The 19,846-nt window shown below is 48.0% G+C and overlaps 1 protein-coding gene across 4 annotated transcripts in view; it reads left to right on the top strand.

Annotated features, from left to right (window-relative positions):
- The window catches only part of GPM6B (glycoprotein M6B), a 149,158-nt gene that overhangs the window by 104,034 nt on the left and 25,278 nt on the right, over positions 1–19,846 (top strand). The window contains exons 1-2 of one of the 4 annotated variants that reach the window (XM_034999291.1): positions 4,293–4,729; positions 12,878–12,997. The exons of 1 other annotated variant lie outside the window; for it this stretch is intronic. In XM_034999291.1, coding sequence (XP_034855182.1) covers positions 4,669–4,729; positions 12,878–12,997 — 181 coding nt within the window. In that variant the 5' untranslated portion in view covers positions 4,293–4,668. Of the gene's footprint in view, positions 1–4,292; positions 4,730–12,877; positions 12,998–19,846 lie in introns of those variants that run through there. 2 more of the 4 variants (XM_034999350.1, XM_034999425.1) reach the window with 2 other exon arrangements.

The raw sequence follows: 19,846 nt of genomic DNA, 5'->3' as shown, positions 1-19,846 counted from the left end.
CCCCCACCTCTGGCCAGTGATTTAATCAATTGTGCCTCTGTCATGAAGCTTCCATAAAACCCCAAAAGGACAGGGTTCAGTGAACACATGGAGATTTGGGGACAGTCCCGTGCCGGGAGAGGGCTTGGAAGCTTCCCGCCTTTCCCCATACCTTGTCCTGTGCATCTCTTCATTTAGCTTTTGATTCGTGTCCTTTTGTATTGTTTATAATAAGCCCATAATCTAGTAGGTAAAATGTCCCTCTAAGTTCCAGAAGCTGCTCTAGCAAATGAAATGAATCCAAGAAGGAAGCGGGTCGTTGGAGCCTCTGATCTATAGCTGGTCAGTGGGAAGCACAGGTGACAACCAGACTTGGAATTGGCATCTGAATTTTCGGGGGGCGGATGGCGGGGGTGGGGCAGTCTCTCGGGACCGAGCCCTTAACATGTGGGACCCGATGCTGCCCCTGGGTAGCGAGTGTCGGAATTGAGTTGAAGTGTAGGACGTCCCGCTGGTGTGGGAGAGCTGCTTGCTGGTGTGGGGACCCCACACCCGAGTGCGCACGTGGTGGAACTGCCGGCCAGAACTGTTCGTAACAATAAACCTGGGAAGATGGTCATGGACTAGATCGTAGGAGAAAAATGAAAATTCTCTCGACTAGTTGGAAACCGGACCAAGAGGGGTAGGCACAGGCCTGAGCCCCAGGTATGAGATGACAGTGTCCCCCGGGCCCCTGGAGCATCCTATTCGGAGAGCAAGGATGGTGGAGAAGCCCCAGGTGCCTTGCTCCTCCCCTGCCATCACTCGACCCAGACTCTTCTGGAAGTTCCAGTGACTGGTGGTAAAGATACTTTCTGCTTGTTGGTCCTCATCCTCTTTGCCCCTTCTACAGTATTGGATGACATCTGACACTCTATGCCCTTTGTGGACCCTCTTCTACTCTCCTTCCACTTTGGCCTCGTTCCTCTGCTTCTCTCATTTTTCCTCCTTACCCTCTTTGACCCTCCCTTTCACGGTTTCCTTTTCCCTTTATATTTAAGAGACCGTGTTCCTTAAATTCTAATCTGTGTGTTTTTAGTCTGTGTCTCTCCCCAGTCATTGGTTCACCATTCATTTAAAATATACTTGTGGAGGACCATCTGTGTGTGTGTGGGGGGGGACCGTGACCATGTCCTCACCCATCCACGCTGGAAACCCCAGACTGCCTTCCGTGTCCTCCTCTTTTTCCACCCCCAGGTGCACGTGTCCAGTGGGAGGTCACCGGGGATTCCCCCCACTGCCCGGGCCAGAGCTCAGCCCTCAGAGTGGCTTGTTTGCCAGCCTCATGACCAACACGATGACCTTTGTAAAGCACAGATCAGATCCGTTCTAGTGCCTTCCCTCCCCCGCTCCCCTGCCTCTGGGATCAGCAAGGTGTTCACCCTACCTGATTCCCAGCCTACGGCCCTGGCCACCTGCCTTCCTTTCCCTCCCCCACTCCCCACCCCCAACACACACACACCCTGTGCTCTGGACCCTCTGTCGGAAAAATCGCCTCCCCAACACCCTGACAGTACCGTTTTCCTGTCTGTGTGCTTTCTGATGTTGCCAGGGATGCTCTCTCCCTTCCCTGTTCTACCTTTCCGTTCTCTACCCTTCCCTGCTCTTATCCACCCTGCTCTGCCCTGTCCTTTCCTACTCTTGTCCTTCTCCACCCTTCCCTACCCTCTCCTACCTGGCGGTTCCCAACCATACAGCAGTAGCCAGCTCAGCTCAGCTCTGAGCTGTCCCCACATTCTCTTTCTCTCTTCTCACCTTCTTTGTTGTGATACTAGAGGGCTTGCAGCCGGTAGGGTCGCCCTGGTTTAGGAGGGTTCTCTGGGGCCCATCAGTCTATGGGTGACTCGGAGACGGGCACCGTCTCTTGTGAAGTCTTGTGCTTCTTGTAGATGTTAGCACTTGGAAGGTGATTCCATGCATGCTTATGGAACTGGCTGGAATTCTGCAGAAGACGTGCAAATGGTGAACCCTGTGAAACTACTCTTCTTAGTCAATGTTAGCAATTTTGTGTGGTTTGATCTAATATGCCCATTTTGTGTGTTTGCTATTCCTGTTTTGGCTTTCAGAAGTATTCTTCCCTTCAGTCGGACTGACTTAACTCCAGGGTCTCCAAGAATATTTTTCACCTTTATGAGCCATCTCCCATCCTGCTCATTATACGTATCTGATTGTTCTGGTCAAACATGGAGGCATACCCCAGAAATGTTATAAATGTATACTCTTCTTTCTTGCTGTTAACAATTTTTCTATCATGCTTTTTCCAACTCAGATGGTTTTTCATAAACATCAGTGAGATTTTGAGGCTGTTGGTAAAGGTAACTTTAAGAATTGTCCTACGTTATCAGCCTCATGAAAAGAACATGGTGACGTTATGAACAAGGCAGAAATGGTGACTTGCTCATTTGCATAGAGTTCTTCAAGGGGAACGTAGATCAAGGTATCACCCGGAGAATTTGTGAATATTTTGTCCAATGGTTTTGATTTCTAAGACTGTGATACAGAACCAGAGTTGTCCTTAAATTGAAAAAGTCTTCCATGTTAAATGTAGAACCTCTTCCGTATTCTGCCTTCCCACTTGAACAACATCTAACAATAATATTAAGTAAAAGCCAAAAAAGTATTCTGTTCTGCCAGGTGTATAACTGAGTGGTTTTGCTAGACACTTTTAAAACAAAACCAATAGCATAGCTAGTCATGATTGTCCCTTTTGGTGCTGGATTGAATTTTTTAAAAATTTTGTTCTGGACACATCATCAGGTTTTCCCATGGACGTAGTTAGATCACAAATGAATCTCTTTCTGACTGTCTGAAGTTTTAAGCTGCCATGCTCCTCACTGATCCCGCCAGGAGACAGGAAAATTGGCCAGGGCCATCAGTTAAAGGAATAGTTGATTGTGGGTGTGGACTCCTAGGAGGATGGCTCAAGGGAAAAATGAGAAGTAAAATCAGAAGAAAATGTTGGAACAGGCTAAACGAGTTTTCAAAATCTTTTCTGGCTTACCAGGAGCCAGAGGTATTGAATGTAGAAGGTTTGGGGGATTATCTCAACTGAGGCATTAAAAGATCAGGTTATTGGAGGATTTTGATTCAGGATCTTGCACCTTTTTTTTTTTTTTTTTTTTGGAAGTGTTGAGCAACAAAGCGTCAGAGATTTTTTGGAAGAGATTTTTTAGGAGAGGGTGGTCTCTAACTTGTCTTAATGTTTGCTTCTGAGGTGGGTGCTCAACCCAACCAACTGGAAGGCTGTTACCTGTCAGAGAACCCTTCACCCTGTGGTTTTCAGTATTCATCCCTGTAGTTGACTTGAGTTTCTATAAATATCTTTAATAGAGACAGTGAAGGTAAGTGGGTCAACCAAATGCTTAAATCATGGTACAGAAACCAGTGATGCTTGGAAACATACAGCTCATGACCAAGATAAAGGCTTTTCTATGCTTGGATGGGTTGAGAACTGTGGTCCCATAGTATCTGGATAGGCATGAAGGCTCGTGAAACCAGCAGTCAGTCATTATCGGTACAATAATAGCCTTTATGCTGAACATTTAGACTGCTCTTGAAAACACCCTTTTGACTTTGAGGGAGAGGTTCTAATGAATAAAAGCTCTATATAGAAATAATCATGTCCAGTAAGAAAAACCATTCTATTTTCATTTTCACTCCAAGAAGTCACCAAAATGTCAGCTAGATACACTTGTCGCATGTTATGCTTACTTTTAAATATGGAGGGATACCTTTTTATGAATTGGGCTTGAGCTCAAGGGTTTCTCTTTCTGTCACATGTGTTAGTTGTACACAGGGAATGGGTTATAATTCTAATGCCAAATTTTATATAGCTATTGTTAAATCCATGCTCTGCGTTTTCTTCCCTCTTAGGTATTTTTTTCCTCCTCTAATATACATCTTATGATACATATCTAATATATATATATATATATATATATATATATATATATATATATTATATATTTTAAATGTAGCCAGCTACTAGAGATTGCGTGAAAGTCAAATACTAAAGAAAGTGAATAAAACAGAGGCCATGGGCTGGTCCTCTGCCTATATTCTGCCAGGGTCAGGTAAATGAACTTCAGTCAGCCTGTGATGCCCCATGAAGGGGTCGCCCCGGGAAGGAAGGAGTTTGCAGGGGTGGAAGCCCAGCGTTCAGCGGAGAGAACTGACATCCCGACCCGCTGAGTCACGTGGTGGGAGGGGGCTCTGTCTCTCTCTCCCCCTTCTCCTCCACATCCCGTCCTCTGATGTCACAAGTCTGTTCTTCCCTGGGAGAGCTGATTAGCATTCAGTGGGTGCAGTTGGCCAGGAGCGAGCGGCGCGGGGGCCGGCGGGCGGGGGCGCGGCTGTCCCCCGGGAGCCGCAGTGGGACGGGGCACAGGATGGCCGTGTTCTAACTGGGATCCTCGCTGACGTGTGGCCGCCGGCTCCTTGGCAGCTGTCTTTTTGGACCAGTGGGCAGAGGGGAAACTGACGCTGACGAGCCTTTTGCATCTTGGAAGGGACTGCAATCTACTGTAGTGAAGAACAGAACCTCTCAATCACGCGGTGTAAATAAGAGACGGAGGGGAGTCCAAAAGAAAAGGAAGAGGAGGGGAAAAGTGTGTGTTGGGGGAGCGGGGAAAAGCATTTTTGGTGGATGGTATGAAGCCAGCCATGGAAACTGCAGCCGAGGAAAATACTGAACAAAGCCAAGAGAGAAAAGGTACCCGGCACTCTGACAATAGCCTGTTTCAAGCTTTTCACTGGGGGGTGCTTTCAAAGGGGGAGCCCGGTTTTGTGTGTCTCGTAAAATAGCTCTGAAACAATCCCTCTGGCAGGGTCGTGCTTTCAGGGTGGTTTTTGCCTGTAGGCTGATGTTAAATTAATAGAGCAGCCTTTCTTCGGCCCATTCCTGTTCCAAATCTTCCCACCAAATGTGGGATTTCCCAGGATGTCCGCAGTTTGTCACCTTGGGTAGCGGAATTGGGGAAACGGTCTTTTTTTTTTTTTTTCCCTCGTTAATATAATGAGTCATGACTTAGGTCCCCACGTTCTGCATGTTATACTCCAGGGGCATGGAATGCATTGTTTTCTGCTAATGCTGGGGAGGATCTGGAGGGGGCCGCAAACTAAATATGCTTTGGTTCCGCTAATGCCGTAGTGATGTTGGACGTTTTCTAGTTAGTTCTCTCATTGAAAACGATAGTAGTCTTTCCATGTATCAGGCCCTGACTGTGACATGTAATAACCATTTACAGTGGGAGCTTCAGAGAGGGGACGTCAGCTCTGTCACCCTGGTGCTGATGGAGAGGGGTGGAGGGTCCCCTGCCATTTATGACTTGGAGATTTGGAGGAGGAGAATTGGTAAAGGTCCTGTCCCTAAAGGGGAATCTTACCACAATGTTGACATAGGGAATGGCCTTTTTAGAGAAATACGTGTTTTGCAGTAAGAAAATGACCGAAAGTAGAAGCTAAAATTCATCTGTCTTTTCCTAGATAAAAACCGGTCTTGAGTGCGATAGCCCGTAGAATCCGCTCAGCCACTGTTAAATTACAGTGGGAGACGCCGCTCACCTGTCTCCCTCGCCCAAAGTTACAGACTATCCTAAAGGCGCAGGAACATAGTCTACAACTCCCTTTTACTTAGGAAGATGTTGGTTGAACTGTCGGAAATTGCTGAAGTAGTCAACCATCTTACACCTACAAACATGGCAATTTCATGTATTTGAGCCTAACAGCAGGCTTGGGTAGAAGCTGCTTGTTTTTATACGGAATTTCTTCTGTACACAGTACTTTAATAAGATTGTATCCTAAGCAGTGCAATTTCATTTTTCCAGTTAATTAAATGTCAAAGTCTGATAAAATCTGCGTAACAAATTTGCCATTTTAACCATTTTGAAGTGTGTATTTCGGTGGCCTTAAGTATTTTAATTTTAAAATTGGCAGTTTAATTCAATCCCCGCATGAAACCTACCTCGCCACCCCCCCCAGCAAAACAAAACAGAAACCTTGCCTTTTCTTGTGTGTATATATTTTTAATTTTATTTTAATTTTATTTTTTTTAAAGATTTTATTTATTTATTTGACAGAGAGAGACACAGCGAGAGAGGGAACACAAGCAGGGGGAGTGGGAGAGGGAGAAGCAGGCTACCTGCTGAGCAGGGAGCCCGATGCGGGGCTCGATCCCAGGACCCTGGGATCATGACCTGAGCCGAAGGCAGACACTTAACGACTGAGCCACCCAGGCACCCGTATATTTTTAATTTTATATGAGTGACCAAATAGCAATAAGAGAAGCTTTGGGGAGTCTTTATGAAGCTGAGGAATGGAGATAAAAGTAAAGATTGATTTCTGCGATGATTAGAGATGAAGTTTGTGAGACGTAATCATGTAATAGCGTTTTTGGGGGGACGCCTCTCACAGTTCACCGCAATGTTTTCCCAAAACAGATGATTTCATTTAGTGCCCACTTTAATACCATATTAATAGCAAACATGTTAATGGTATTCTGGCAAATACCATATTAATAAACCAAAGTAACCATTGATAAACCATTAATAAAACTATCTTGGTCTCTGCAGAAAACATACCTTTTTTTTTTTTTCCCTCTCCAAAAGCAAGTGAGGGGCATAAAGCCAGTATAAAATCCTTATACTGCCCAGCTCTCTATCTCATCCTCGTTTAGTCTTATGGACTGCTATGATTTTACATCAACTAAATCCTCTTTAACACCGAATCTACAAGCTATGCTACATCTATTGACCATCTGTAGGCAAAAACTCGTTAGTGAGTTAGCCATGGTTTCAGAGACAAAATTAGAAGCAAGAGATGATGCCTGGAGGAACTTTAAAAATTGCCAACATTGATAGACACTAGCTGTTGAGGTAATTCAAACATGCCAGGTGAATGCAAGCTGTCGTCCAGTGTAGGGTTCAGGCGTGAGTCAGCATCTGGGCCCGGGCGAGGATGACTTATCTGCTAATCTTCGTGTAGCCGAACAAGTTCACGGGCCGGCTGCACCCAAGTCATTGTCAGTCTAGACACACACGGGTGCGCGCGCACGCGCACACACACACACACACAGGCATGCAGTGACAGTCACAGATGTTTCTGCCTGCTTGTCACTCCAGTATTCCTTCCGATTTCATTTGAAATTTATAAGATAAGGGTTGATTTCCTTGAAGTGTACGTTTGAAATTTTGACATCATTGGAGAAGGCATGATATAATTCTTGAGTTGGTGGATCTGTTTATTTGTGAGTGTGTTTTTCTTTTAAGCCTTTCAGCAAGGGATTTAATTTCCGAAATTTAATCCTATCCATTTTGTCACTTCCCACAGTTTTTCACACACGTCTATTTTTTGCCCCTCTGTTCCCCCTTTCCCATTGGTTTTTAGTACTTGGTGCTGGGGCCATACCTAGCTCTTAATTTGGGGGTATTATTGCCCAGTGGGAATTCTAGCTTTGGCTAATTACTACCTTGGAGAATTATTTGGATTAATATTAAGAATAGAAATTAAACTTAGCTTTATAAATTGACTTCAACTTTTTTAGTTGGCCTCCCTTCCTTCGGCAGGACAAAGAGAGCTATTTCTTTAAATCAGGAGGACTTTGTTCCTAATTTAAACAAAAATAATCCAGATCCTAAAAGAAAATACATATGTATATGTGCATGTGTGTGTGTTTGAAACTGCCTCATGGCTTTTGCCCCAGAACACTACTAGATGGTCAAAATTCCCCAGAAGTATTGAGTAGATACCCAGAAATGTTTAAGGAAAGCAAGCTGGTCTTCTCAGATGACTGTAAGAAATGCCAAGTCATTACAAATAACGGTTTTTACATTAGAAGCATTAAATGGAATCGAAGTGTAAGGATTGAGTAAACAGATTCACTGAAATGGAATAAGTGGAAGGAATGAATAAGACAGAGTCAAAGGATCATGGGCCTCACTAATCAAGAGATGGAGAGCTAGGTTTCTACTTATTTCTGTGGAGTATTACTTGATGTCAATTCATTTGTGAAAACCAGTGCATCTGGAAGTGCTGGGAGTGCTCAGTTAAGGGGTGGAAAAACAATTGACTCAATCGCTGTATTGTGTGAAAAAAATCTGTGATGCTAATTATTTTTATTACATGTAGGAAATTGGAATCTACTGAAACAATTATTGCCGAGCTAGTTAAGTGCCTAGAATTACTGCTGAAATAATTTTGAGAGTTCAGGCATCAAACCACATAGGAAGAAAAATGTAGTAAATTGGAAATAAATTCTAGGACGTAAGCACCATAAGAAATGAATTCAGATTGTTGACCTGTGTAAAAAATTAACACATTCATTTAAGTTTTTGGATCAAATATAATGTCTTACATGTTTAGGTTTGGTTTGGTTTGTTTTAATTTAAATGCGTATACTTTGGGCCCTATCTGATTTTTTTTTTTTTTTAGGAAGAAAACTCTTGTAGAATATATGACCTGTGAGCTAAAAAGCCTGAGGGACACATTTAACATGTTATACTCTTCCTGGTGATGTAGAAATGATTTGATTTTGAGATTTTTATTGACAATTTCTAACTTGATTATGTGAATATGGTACAGAGAAAGTTTTAGATGCAGTTTTTCCCTCTAAGAGTCTGCCACCCTCTGAAGAGAGGGTGTCTGGGGAATAGGCTGTAGGGAAAGGCATGGTGGACCAGATGGTGCTGGATGTATGTGGTAGGTATAATACAGCTTGCTTTTACCTTGTTTTATTTCCTTTTTTAGAAAGTTAAGGATGGAGATCTCAATGAGCCATTTAGTGCATCTCCTACTTTTATATTGTTTCCATTAGTGTATTTTTCAAGACTTGGCCTGGCTGTTTCATTAGACAAAGAATTCCGACCCATTTCTGGAAATTCAGAATTGCCTTCCGTGAAATTGGGTGGAAACCTCGAGTTCAGATTGTCATGTTACAAATCGCATTTTTCTGTGACTTGAAACTACGAGTCGATTTAGAGTAAGTCATCTTAATGACATGACTTGGGAGCCTTGTTGTATCTGAGAACGTGTGAAATAGCCAGTTAGCATCCCCACGAAGTAAATTTCCCCTCACTGGGACTTGGTGATGAATTGGATCGTTCCAGCGACACGCTCTTGCTTTTTTCCTCCTTGGGACCAAATGTACAGCCCTGTGAGAATGGCCGGCCCAGAATAGGGGTGGCTGTGGGACGGAGGAGCACGGCGACACACACTCGCTTGTAAGAAAGAGAGGCTCCGGTCTCAGCTGCACGAGTGTACCTGGTTGTTCATTCATTCATTTAATAATCCTCTCCTTTGAAACATCGTCCATCCTCTATCCTCCCAGCACATGGGAGAGGAGTACAGGGGCGCTTAACTCATCTTAGGGACCATTATGGATATAGCAGGATCTTGGTTTTAGGCATAATTTTGCCATCTCGGTGGCAGATTAAATAGCAGGACGACAGTAGCAGAGGGGAGAACTTTCCTCCTCAGCCAGCCCGGGGACCTGTCTCTTCCAGACACGTGTAAAAAGGGAAAATAAACTAGCTTTCTCTTTTGGAGGCTGATTTGATTAATTGCGTTGACTTCTTTCTGTATCCAAGCCTTACTAGGCACGTTCGGTAGCCAGGGTCAGCCCGCTTCATCCATGAAGGGCCAGAGAGTAAATATTTAAGGCTTTGTAGGCCACGCAGTCTCTGTTGTAGCTACTCAAATCTACAGCTGTAGCACGAAACAGCCGTGGCTAGTATATAAACCAATAAATGTGGCCAAGTGCCGATACAACTTTATTGACAAGAATGGGTGGCCGTCGCTTGCTGACCTCTGCCTGGTGTTGTTAGAGCTTTCCCTTAATATTTGAAATGATACCTCAGAATGAAGGACGATAGACCCAGCTTTCACAGACCTTGCCTAGGGAGTGTGGTCTTTCGAAGGAAGCTCAGTCTTTGTCACTTAGTTGCCTCCGGTCTGCAGTTCACTTACTCCATAGCCTTGTCACAGGAGGACATCACACTGTCTAAGTAACTGGACCGAAAAGGTACAAGGCATTGCTTTGTTTTCCTTTCCTCAATTCCCCGTTGTTTGTTTCGTACCCACCTTTGGTGAGGACCACCCACGGTTGTGACTGTCACCATCAGCCACCACCGCTCCCTAAGGGGAACATTTGCAGTCTTCCCTCGGTAGGGCCTCAGCCAGGACCTTCCTGGCTGTGTGTGTCCGTTTTTCCCATTTTTTTGCCAGTTGCCCAGCATCGTGGCAGTGTTTTAATTAGACCATTCACGCTGAGGCTTCTCCTTGCAATCCTGTGACTCCCTCCTAACTGTTGGGACCCTGTCCTTTTAAACAAAAATGATACCGCTGTGCTCTTTGAAATGTTGGCATTAGTTTTATATTTCATGTCTCCGAGATTTGGCTCCAAAATAGAAAACAGACATGATTTTCTTTTCTTTCATGTCTAAAGATTTACTGTTGTAAAAAGGCCTTCCCAGAAGTATTGGAAAATAGCCATCCACTTGCTGACCCCATCTCCACATCTGCTGGAGTAGGAGTATTTTTACGCTGAACTAAGCATGTCTGGCATGGCCGCCATGTTTTGGTCAGAAAATACAGCAGCTTTGGGCAGTCCATGGTTTTTTATTGTCCTTGCCTAGCAGCCTGTGCCTGATTGCCTGTCTGTAGACTTCCCCATGCATGAGGAGATGAGAACAGAGAATGGATGTATCCTGGGCAGAGGTGCAGGGAATTGCATGGCCCGGCTTGGGTGAGGTCAGTGTGGTGGGGGACCTGGAGGTTCGTTTCTTGGTCCACAGGGTCCCCGGGCGCTACCTTGCCTTCAACCAGATATTCTTCCAGCAGACATTTATGGGGCACCTGCTGTGCTCTGGGCATGGAGAGAGAGAGGTTTTTTTAGAGGACGATGAGAAATTTCCAGATCCACAGTGCTCGAGCTCCTTGCAGTGCTCTTGCCGGAGGTTGATGTGGAGGGCTCACAGCCACTTAACCCTGCTTCTGGTTCTTTCCACCAGCCCCACTGGGTGTCTTGGCTCTCAGACAACGTAGCACAACCCACATCTGAGAGAGCATCTCCTGAGCAGTGAAGCAAAAATCTAAATCCAGGGACAGTTGAGAGTTAAGTCCTTTCCAGAACCCCGAAGTAACCGCAAGAGCTTGGGACCTGAGACCTTTCTTGAGGTACAGAGGTACAGCTCACCTCCCCACTGACCTCAGCAAAGCTCTTGTCGGGCGAACCACCGCCTCAGCGAAGGACGAGAAACTCGTAGTGGATGCGCGGGCCGCAGTGGGCCGGGCTGGTGGTTTCGGAGGCCTGCCCTCTGGAGTCCCGTGGCCCAGGTTCGGACCCAGGCTCGTCCTCCCCTGGCTGCCTGCTGTCGTGGGCAGGCGACCTCCCTTCTCCTTGCCCTTGCTCTCCCCATCTGGAAAGCTAGAACGCTGAGAGCACCGAGCGCACAGCATGGCTGTGGCCGACGCCGTGACCTTGCACTATCGAGGTGACGGGGGCAGCGTCCCGGGCGCTCGGCCATCGGGGCTGCCCGCCGCTCTACTGGCGACGAGGCGGCTGCGAGGAGTGCCCTGCGCAGGTCCGATCTTGCCCTAGCCCCCTTTTCTCCCCTTCTAAGCATCTTTAAACGTTTTTGCACGTCTTTTAAGAGGCAGTTTTGCTTCCCCTGGACGCCATAAAGGCTTTCTCCGAAACACCACCTAGAAAAGTCTCCACTGGCCAGTGGGGCAGGACCTTGGGAGGTGTCGGGGACCGCGCGCTGCCGGCGGGTTCCGTGGAGGCTCTGTGAGCTTCTCCGCGGCCCTGGTCACGCGTTCACCCTGTCGCCCCGCGGCGTGGCTGTTGGCTCAAGCCTCCCCCTCGGCGGTCCCGGGCGCCCCGTGGAGCGCGCTGACCTGGTCTGCTGATGGAGTCACGGCCCACACCAACGTCAGAACCACCTTTTCTCCTGCAATACTTGTGCCCCCCCCCCCCCCCCCAGGGCCTAACCCCTTGTGCGGTTCTGTGTGATTCGCAGGCACTAACTGGCCGTAGTTGACCTTTGAGCTCTTAGGGATTTTAAGACTGTGGCTGCGCTCAGTTCCCAGCAGCCGTCTCTGGGTCAGGCACACTGCTAGATAAGTATCTTTCCCACCGGTCCCTTAAGAAGTGGGAAAGAGAGTCCTGCTGTCAGCTAGGGACCCGAGTCCCCAGGAGGCCTCTCGTCAGCATGTGTGTGAGGAAGCAGTGGTTGGAGCCCAAGACCGGCAGCCCTTTCTCTCTAGAACACCGGGAGGTCATTGGAACGGGATTTAATCCAGAACGTTCTAGACTCCGAAGTACTGAGCTTAAGAAGAGCTGACAGAGAATACTGCAGATGTCAGTGGGAGGACAGGAGTTTTACCCGAGATTCAGCAGGCCATGGGGTCACTGGCCAGGTTTTCAAGGCCGCAGCTGGGTACCGTCACGGAGGGTAAGCCTGTAGTCCCTCTTGTTCGTGTGGCCACAGTGAATGTGGCGCTCTGTTGGTCCGAAAGGGAAATGCCCAGAAAGAACAGCAGTCTTGGGAGAAGCCGGACTTCCACTGTAAAGGGTGTCTGCCCAAAGCGAGCGTTCTGAGGGGCGGGGTGGGGGGACATCACGGTGACAGTAAGGAAGGAAAAGGCGATTTGGGTGAGTTTCGTCAACGTCAAGAACGGAGGAGACTCCAGCGTTCTCCATTCATCCTGCCTCGGTCATCAGCCGGTACGGAAAGGTTGTGGTTTCAGTCACGTGTTTTTTAAACTCCTCGTTTCCTTTAACTATATGGTAAAAGAATAAATGCTGATATAGAATCTTTGCTGGAGATAGAGACACTGACTCTTTGCCACCTGAAATTGGCAGTGAACAGCAGAGCTGAAATGGAAATTGGCAGGTACCACTGGATGTACCCAGGCTCAAAGAACCACCAGTACCATCCCGTGCCAACCCTGGGGGACAGGGCTAGCCCCTTGAGCAGTCCAGGTAAATACAGCCTCGGGCTGAATTCTAATAGCAAGTCAACTGTTATCTTTAATATTATTTGTAATGGCTCTTTCAATGTGGTGCTATTTCATGTTTTGTTTGATGCATTAATTTGTTCGCAGGGGCGTGGGTGGAATTGGCCCTTGACGATTTTTTTAATCATCTTTTGTTTTTCTCTCCTCCTCTCCATTCCACCCCATCTTTGGCCTCTTTCTCCTCCCTCTTTCCCCTTTCCTTGCCCTCACCTCTTCTTCTCAAAGGGAGCAGTGTGCAATGACATAAAGCTTTGGGGTAACTCCGAGATTTCCAATGTCTGAACCAGTGGCGGGGGGTGGTGGTGGGTGTCACGTGTGTCCTCCTCCACGGCACTAAGAACGGGGCCGGGGTGCTCAAGGAGCCTTGGCTCCAAGAGGACCGGGAGTGTCCCCCACTGGCTTCCCGGCCCCACTGCTTTGCAGCGCTCTGTTTGAACATCATTGTCTTTGAGAAGGAAAAATCCAAGCCCATGACATGAGGATCGGATAACTGTGTACTCGATCCCATCAGGTAGGTCCGTTGGGTCTGGTTTCCGGTTTCCTTGCTCACGAGGAACACTGGTCTCCCAGAACTGCTAGGTGCTAGGTTGGAGTGAGATATGGGGGGCCCAGAAGTGGGGAGAACGCCCACCCTCCCCATTCCCAAAGTCTACACCTGTCTTAGGACCTGGTTCAGTTAGCTAAAACTCAGATGACTTCAAGTTACTTAAAATGTGGAGAGAAGGGGATGGTGGCGGGTCAGATAAACACAACAGGCTTCAAGTATTGCTACGGTTTTTCGTGATTCCTTAGTGTTACTCTTCCCAAATAGTTGCACTGCCTACTTTTTCAGGAATCGGTCAGAAATGATCGCGTAGAATCTACAACTCAAGAAAGAGCAGCCGTGAGGTACAACGTAGGACACGCATTGAGTTACAAAGTCCAGCACTTACCGTTAATTTAATAAAACTTTTTCTTTTAAGACCCAAATTGTGGCTTCAGGTTAATTAACATGAAATCCGATTTTGGATTTCTACATCTTGAAGTACGCATTTCTTCTTTTGACATAGGGCTGTCAGGCACCAGCTGTGTGTGTTCGCACGTGCGCGCAGTCCAGTTAGAAAACGTGAACGAGAAGTCACGTAGACATTTGTTCTCATAGATCCTTTAAGGAATGGAGAGGGTTCTGGAATCTCGATTGAAAAACTGCTGTTAGACATGTTCTATTCATACAGTGGAATACTATTCAGCAATAAAGTGGAATGAGATGTTGATACATATTACCACATGGATGAATCTCAAAAACATTATGCTGAGTAAAAGAAGCCAGGCGTAAGAGACCAACTATTGTCTGATTCCATTTATATTACATTTCCAGAATTAGCAAATGCACAGAGACAGAACATGGATTCCTGTTTGTCAGAGGCTGGAGGAAAGGGAGAGTGGGTGGTGACTGCTAACGGGTACAAGGGATCCTTTCTGGAGCGATGGGAAGGTTTTAAAGTTACACTGTGGTGATGGTTACACAACTCAGAGCCATCGAACTGCACGCTTAACACAGGGGACTTGTATAGGTAAACTGTATCTCATGCTGTTTTTAAAAATCTGCCCCCCCTCCGAGCACCATTAGATGCTCACAGTTCTCCGGGGGGGGGGGGGGGGGGGGGGGTGTTTGGGCGGGGGGGGGGGGGGGGGGGGGGAGGTATTTGATACCGGGACAGGAAGGCCTCGAAGTTATCAGAAACTGCTTGAAAGAGAATGGTGTTTGTTTTAAGAATGTGTTGGAAGACACCGAGCCGGTTGGAAGTGGAGAAAAAACCTGAGTGTCTTTCCTGGTGGGAAAGAGTAAACATCAGTATCTTCTCGGGGCGCAAACCCCCTGTTGGTTGCTACTTGTTGAGCACTTGCTGTAAGAGTGTCCCAGTGTCGCTCCCGGGCTCCTGACCCGACAGCCACACACCGGAATACGGGCCATCTAAGCGGCAGTGACAGCTGAGAGGAAAAATACAGGCTTCGTTTTTTTCCTCCCCCGAAACTTTTGGGGGCTAAATTCATTTCAGAATTCAGAAGAGTTCGGGTTTGGGGAAAGTAGCGAGGGGCACACCCCGTGTGCCTCCCGAAAGCGCCAGGCAGGCCTGGGCGCTCCCCGCAGATCCCACTCCTTCTGGGGAGCGCCCGGGCCTGGCAAACGGAGCCCGGGAACAGCGTCTTGTGCATTCGGGTCAGGTTTGGGCACCAAGTAAGCTCCGGTCGGTACCGGTTTTGTTCCCAGATGAGCTAGACAAAACCCCCAAATCCCATGTTTTCAGAGTTTTGGGGATTCTGGAACGGTATGAGGAGAAATGTAGTAACCCCACTGCTGGTGAGACTTCATGTGAGCAAGCAGGGTCTTGTCTGAGGGGGGAGAAAACAAAAGCGTGCAACCTGCTTTCCAGAATCCTCTTCAAACATCCGCCAGTGGCCTTTACGCGCACATAGTTTGCCCTTCCTGCGTGTACTGACTGCAGGCGTGGGAACACACGCGCCTCTGGGGCACAACGCTGGGGACGTTTGGGGCTGGAGCCAGGGGACCAAACCCAGCCCTGTGAGCTCCTTCCCAGTTGCTTGGAGATTTTGTTGGCTCTTCAATCAACGCAGTTGCCATTCTGTACTTAGATCCCAAACCAGATGGTGTGAGGGAAAAAATAGAGAATTCCATATGGCTCTGGTGTGTTTGCCACCCCCCCTCCACTCCCCCCAGAGTTCTCAGTTTCTTTCCGGGGAGGGGGGGAAGGGCGGTGGGAAGAGGTTTCGAGAGAGGCCGAGCAGATCTTTGCCGAAGGAAAATGCCTCTCCCACCTATGCGGCCGTGACAGCAGTGACCACCCCCCGCCCCCGCTCCCCCGACTTGCAGGGAATCCAAGGCCGGTGGCCTCGGCCTGAGATGGTGGCGGAGGAAGGAATCGTTGGTGCTGCACCTGCCCTCGTCGCAATGTCGTGCTTAAGGTGGTGGCCCTGCTCGAGGTTGCTGTATGTCGCGAGGCGCAGGCCTCCCGCGTGGAGTCCACGGGAGGCTGGGCCCTCCGCACCAAGGGTGATCTCTGGACAAGCAGAATTGGCCTCACCTGGAAGCTTGTGACAAATGCAGAGTCTCAGGCCCCAACCCAAACCTGCTGACTCACAGTTTGCGTCTCAACGAGATTTCCAGATGGGTCCAACGCACAATAAGTTGAGAACCGCTAACTTAGAGGGAGGCCCGAGAGTAAGAAGGGAGGACTGGAAAGGACTTGAAGAAGCCATTTTTATCCTCCAGAGATCTAGAAGTCTCTTTCTCTTTGGAAAAGGCTGAGGATTGCTCCAGGGATTCACTCTCCCCCCCACCCGCTGTCTGGGGAGAGGCCTATGCGAGAGTTATCCCTCACTGAGGCACTGAGTCCTGGTTAGTTTGAAGGACAGTGACCTTGGAGTCTCTCTCTGGCTCGGCAGAGCCCGTGCCTCCTCTGGTTCCTTTGTTTAAAATCTTCGTGAAGGATAGTGGGGGAGGGGCAGCGCAAGGGAGGAAGGTTTGTTTCCTTGTGGCAAAGAGAGGGTGAGGAGAACGTTAGTGCAAGCTCGGGAGAAACTCTCAAACGTCCCTCGTCGTGTTCTTTAATATAATCCAGTGACTTGCTGGATGCTGTTACTTAATCTGGGCTCTAAGCAGATGGACCAAGGATCGGACCCTTCACGCACCAGTCCATCCGTGGTTCAGCGTTCAGTGTGATAGCTCAGAAGCCCCAAAACCATCCCCTTTGCCAATCACCAGTCCCCTCTCTGCCCATCTGCCAAATCCGAACTGTTCCGATGCTTGCTTTGAGGTGGCCGTAGATCGTTCCAGAAGTCCAAAGAGCGCACCGGCTCCCACATGGACTACCCTGGATGGTGTGGGGCAACGCACGTGTGGGTTGAGCTGAGAGTCGAGAGCAGGAAGGCCGTGTGTTCACTGCTGTGATCAGGTCGCGACCGGGTTCTGGGGGGCTGCCCTGGTGTGACCCGGGAAGGCGAGCCCCCTCACAGCTCCAGCTTGTACCCCTCACGTGTTTTGGCTTAAACCAGGCTTCACGGGGGACACGGTGCCAGCGAATCACGGCCCAGGTTCACGTGGTAACGTTCCTGAAGGCTTTTGGGGTTTTGTTGTTGTTGTTGTTTGAGTTCTTTGCAGTTCGTTTTCTGCCATGGATCAGTCATTTCATTTTCAAATCACCTGCAGTCTTCACAAAGCATGCGCCATAGACAGCAGTTCACGATTTTATAGCTCATTCGCCAGACTATTATTCTGTCAGCCAAATATATATAATTTCTTGTTTATGAATGTTCATTTTTTATCAGCCACTTTGCTAGCATGTGATTAGCGCTTGATTATGTAAGAGCGGCTGCCATACTCAGAACTCCCTTTGCCTTTTGGTCTCGTGGCTGATCCGCTCAGCGCAGAGTAGGCAAACAGAGGAAGCAGAGGTGAAAAGCACATCGATCAGTATTGACGATCTGGAGCTTTCTATCAGACACAACATCTGGTTTTAGGGACACCAACTTGGATTATCCAAAGCAGCGGTTCTCAGTCTTTTAGAAATAGTGACACCTGGTCTTCTCTTCCGTTATGATACCCCTTGCGTGCTGTGTTTTCTCTTAGAGTTAATTGAAATGAATTGTGTTTCGAGACCTTTTGCCACCCTTAAGAGCTAACTGGAGACACTGTGAAGTAGGAGGCTCGAGTCTGCCCACCTCCCCAGGCTGTGTCCTTTCGGGCATCCCTCCTGTTCACTCACAAATAAGCCACACACACCCACGTGTTTCCATGTCTGTCAAAAGCTTATATAAAATGGCTTTTGTGCTAAGCAGAAAGCTCTATGTGTCGGAGAGTCATTTAGGTGGGATGAGGCTTTCTCTGAAGATTGTCATGCTTGCATTTTATCTGGAAACTTCTGGGGACAGTGCTTTCCCCCCGAGGAATAACTCTAGTGGTAAAACGTCAGGCTGGGGCAAGTAATGGGATCTGAATGAGCCTTTCTGTGCTCTTAAAACAACCCTGTTTACGTTCATGTACTCTTTCCCAGTGGTAATAAACGGAGGTTATGGACATTCCTGGGAGGACTTGACTTAGCCCAAGCTGGTGATGCCACCCACCGCATTTTTCGTCAATAAAATGTTATCAGAACCCGCCCCGCCCGTTCGTTCACATACAGCTCGTCAGTGGCAGCTTTCCTGCCACAACAAAGAATCGAATGGTTGCAACCACATGCCCTGCAAAGCCAGAAATATTTGCTATCTGGCCCTTTACAGGGGAAGAAAAGCCTGCCAACCCTTGACTTGAAGTACTTGCATTCTTAGCCCGCGTCGCAAATTTATTCTACTTACGGAGGCAACACGCAAAGGCTTTGCTAGTCCCTCACTTTCCTGAGATCATCATCCAAGATCCCCCCCCTTTCTTCTCTCCAGGTTCCAGAATCCTTGCTCCCCGAGGGGACCCACCCTTCGCAGGCTTAAGGCTAAAGCCTGACAGCCCTTCTTCAGAGAGTACCTTGGCTCTTTCTGGAAGCTCAGCCCCTCTGGTCGCTTCCAGGTCCTTCTCCGAGTGTCCCCATGATAAAGCAAGTCCTGTGAAATGCTGTCAGAGGGCTGTTTTCATCAGCTGTGCCCTCTGGTGTACTTCAAGTTTTCTGTTCTGTGACCTGTAAAGACCGTTTCTATTTTATTAAGTGTAATGTTGGGGGTCATATTTTTTTTAAAAAAAGCTTTATTTGAGAGAGCGAGCAAAAGCATGTGTGGGGCACAGGGGGGAGAGAGAGAGTGTTAGGCGCTTGACTCAGTGCCGAGTACGGAGCCTGAGCGGGGCTCGATCTCATGACCCTGAGATCACGATCAGAGCCGAAACCGAGAGTCGTCTGCACAGCTGACCGCACCCCCAAGCAGTGCAGGGACCTTTGGGAGCACCTCAGAAGGCTGACTGCCACAAGCTGTATAAACGTTTCAGGGTGCAAGTGCGTCCTTCACCCCCGCCAGAGCATGGTCTTCTCTCCTTGATGACAATGGCCCCTTCACTTTCCTGTCACCCAGTGGAGGAGCCTGTGAGTTCTGCAGCCCCAGGATATGTCCCCCCAGCCCACCCCACCCAGGTGGGGGGTGGCTCCTGCCTTTTGCTGCCAATCCTTCGTTCCCCAGAGGGATTCACAACCTCTTAAAATTACTAGTGTCTTTTGTAAACATCAAACTTAAGAAATGGGTCTTTTTTTTTTTTAACTTTTTTGAAGGTATAATTGACCTGCATAAGGTGCATATATTTAAAGTGGCCTGTCTGATAAGTTTGACATACGAATGTGCCCGTGAAACCAGCACAAGCCAGATGGTGACCTGGCCATCGATCCACGAGTGTCCCGGGTCCCTTCGTCAGCCCTCCCTCTCCCCTGCCCTCTCCAAGCAACCGCGGATGCGCTGTCTCCTGGGATTGGTTGCCATTTTCTGGAATGGCTCTTCTAATGATTCGTTCACATAAATTCCTTCACCGTTTCTCACCCAGCCATTCCTATAAAATGTGGTGTGACCTGGACTGTGTTAAGTAATAAAAATCCAACTGAATAAATTGTAAAGATTCAGTTGGTTTTGTTAAATGATTGATGAACCCACCCGCATCCCATCTGGCAGGTAGAGGGGGCTCTGAATATTTGTTCAAAACAGAAGGTTTTCGGAGAAGGAGGGTGAGGCGAGAAAGTTTTAGCAGAAAGAAAGGATTGTTCCAGGCAGGGCCCCTCTTCCCTTTGGGGGAAAACCAAGGGGTCTTATCATGCAGATGACCTCATCTTTCTTCAGGGGATGGAGAAGA

This window comes from Mirounga leonina, unplaced genomic scaffold (genome assembly GCF_011800145.1).
Source record: "Mirounga leonina isolate KUSES-001 unplaced genomic scaffold, KU_Mleo_1.0 Mir_101595, whole genome shotgun sequence".
NCBI classification, from domain to species: Eukaryota; Metazoa; Chordata; class Mammalia; order Carnivora; family Phocidae; genus Mirounga; species Mirounga leonina.
Note: the sequence above shows the minus strand (reverse complement) of the source record. Positions and strands in the feature narration are given on the sequence as shown.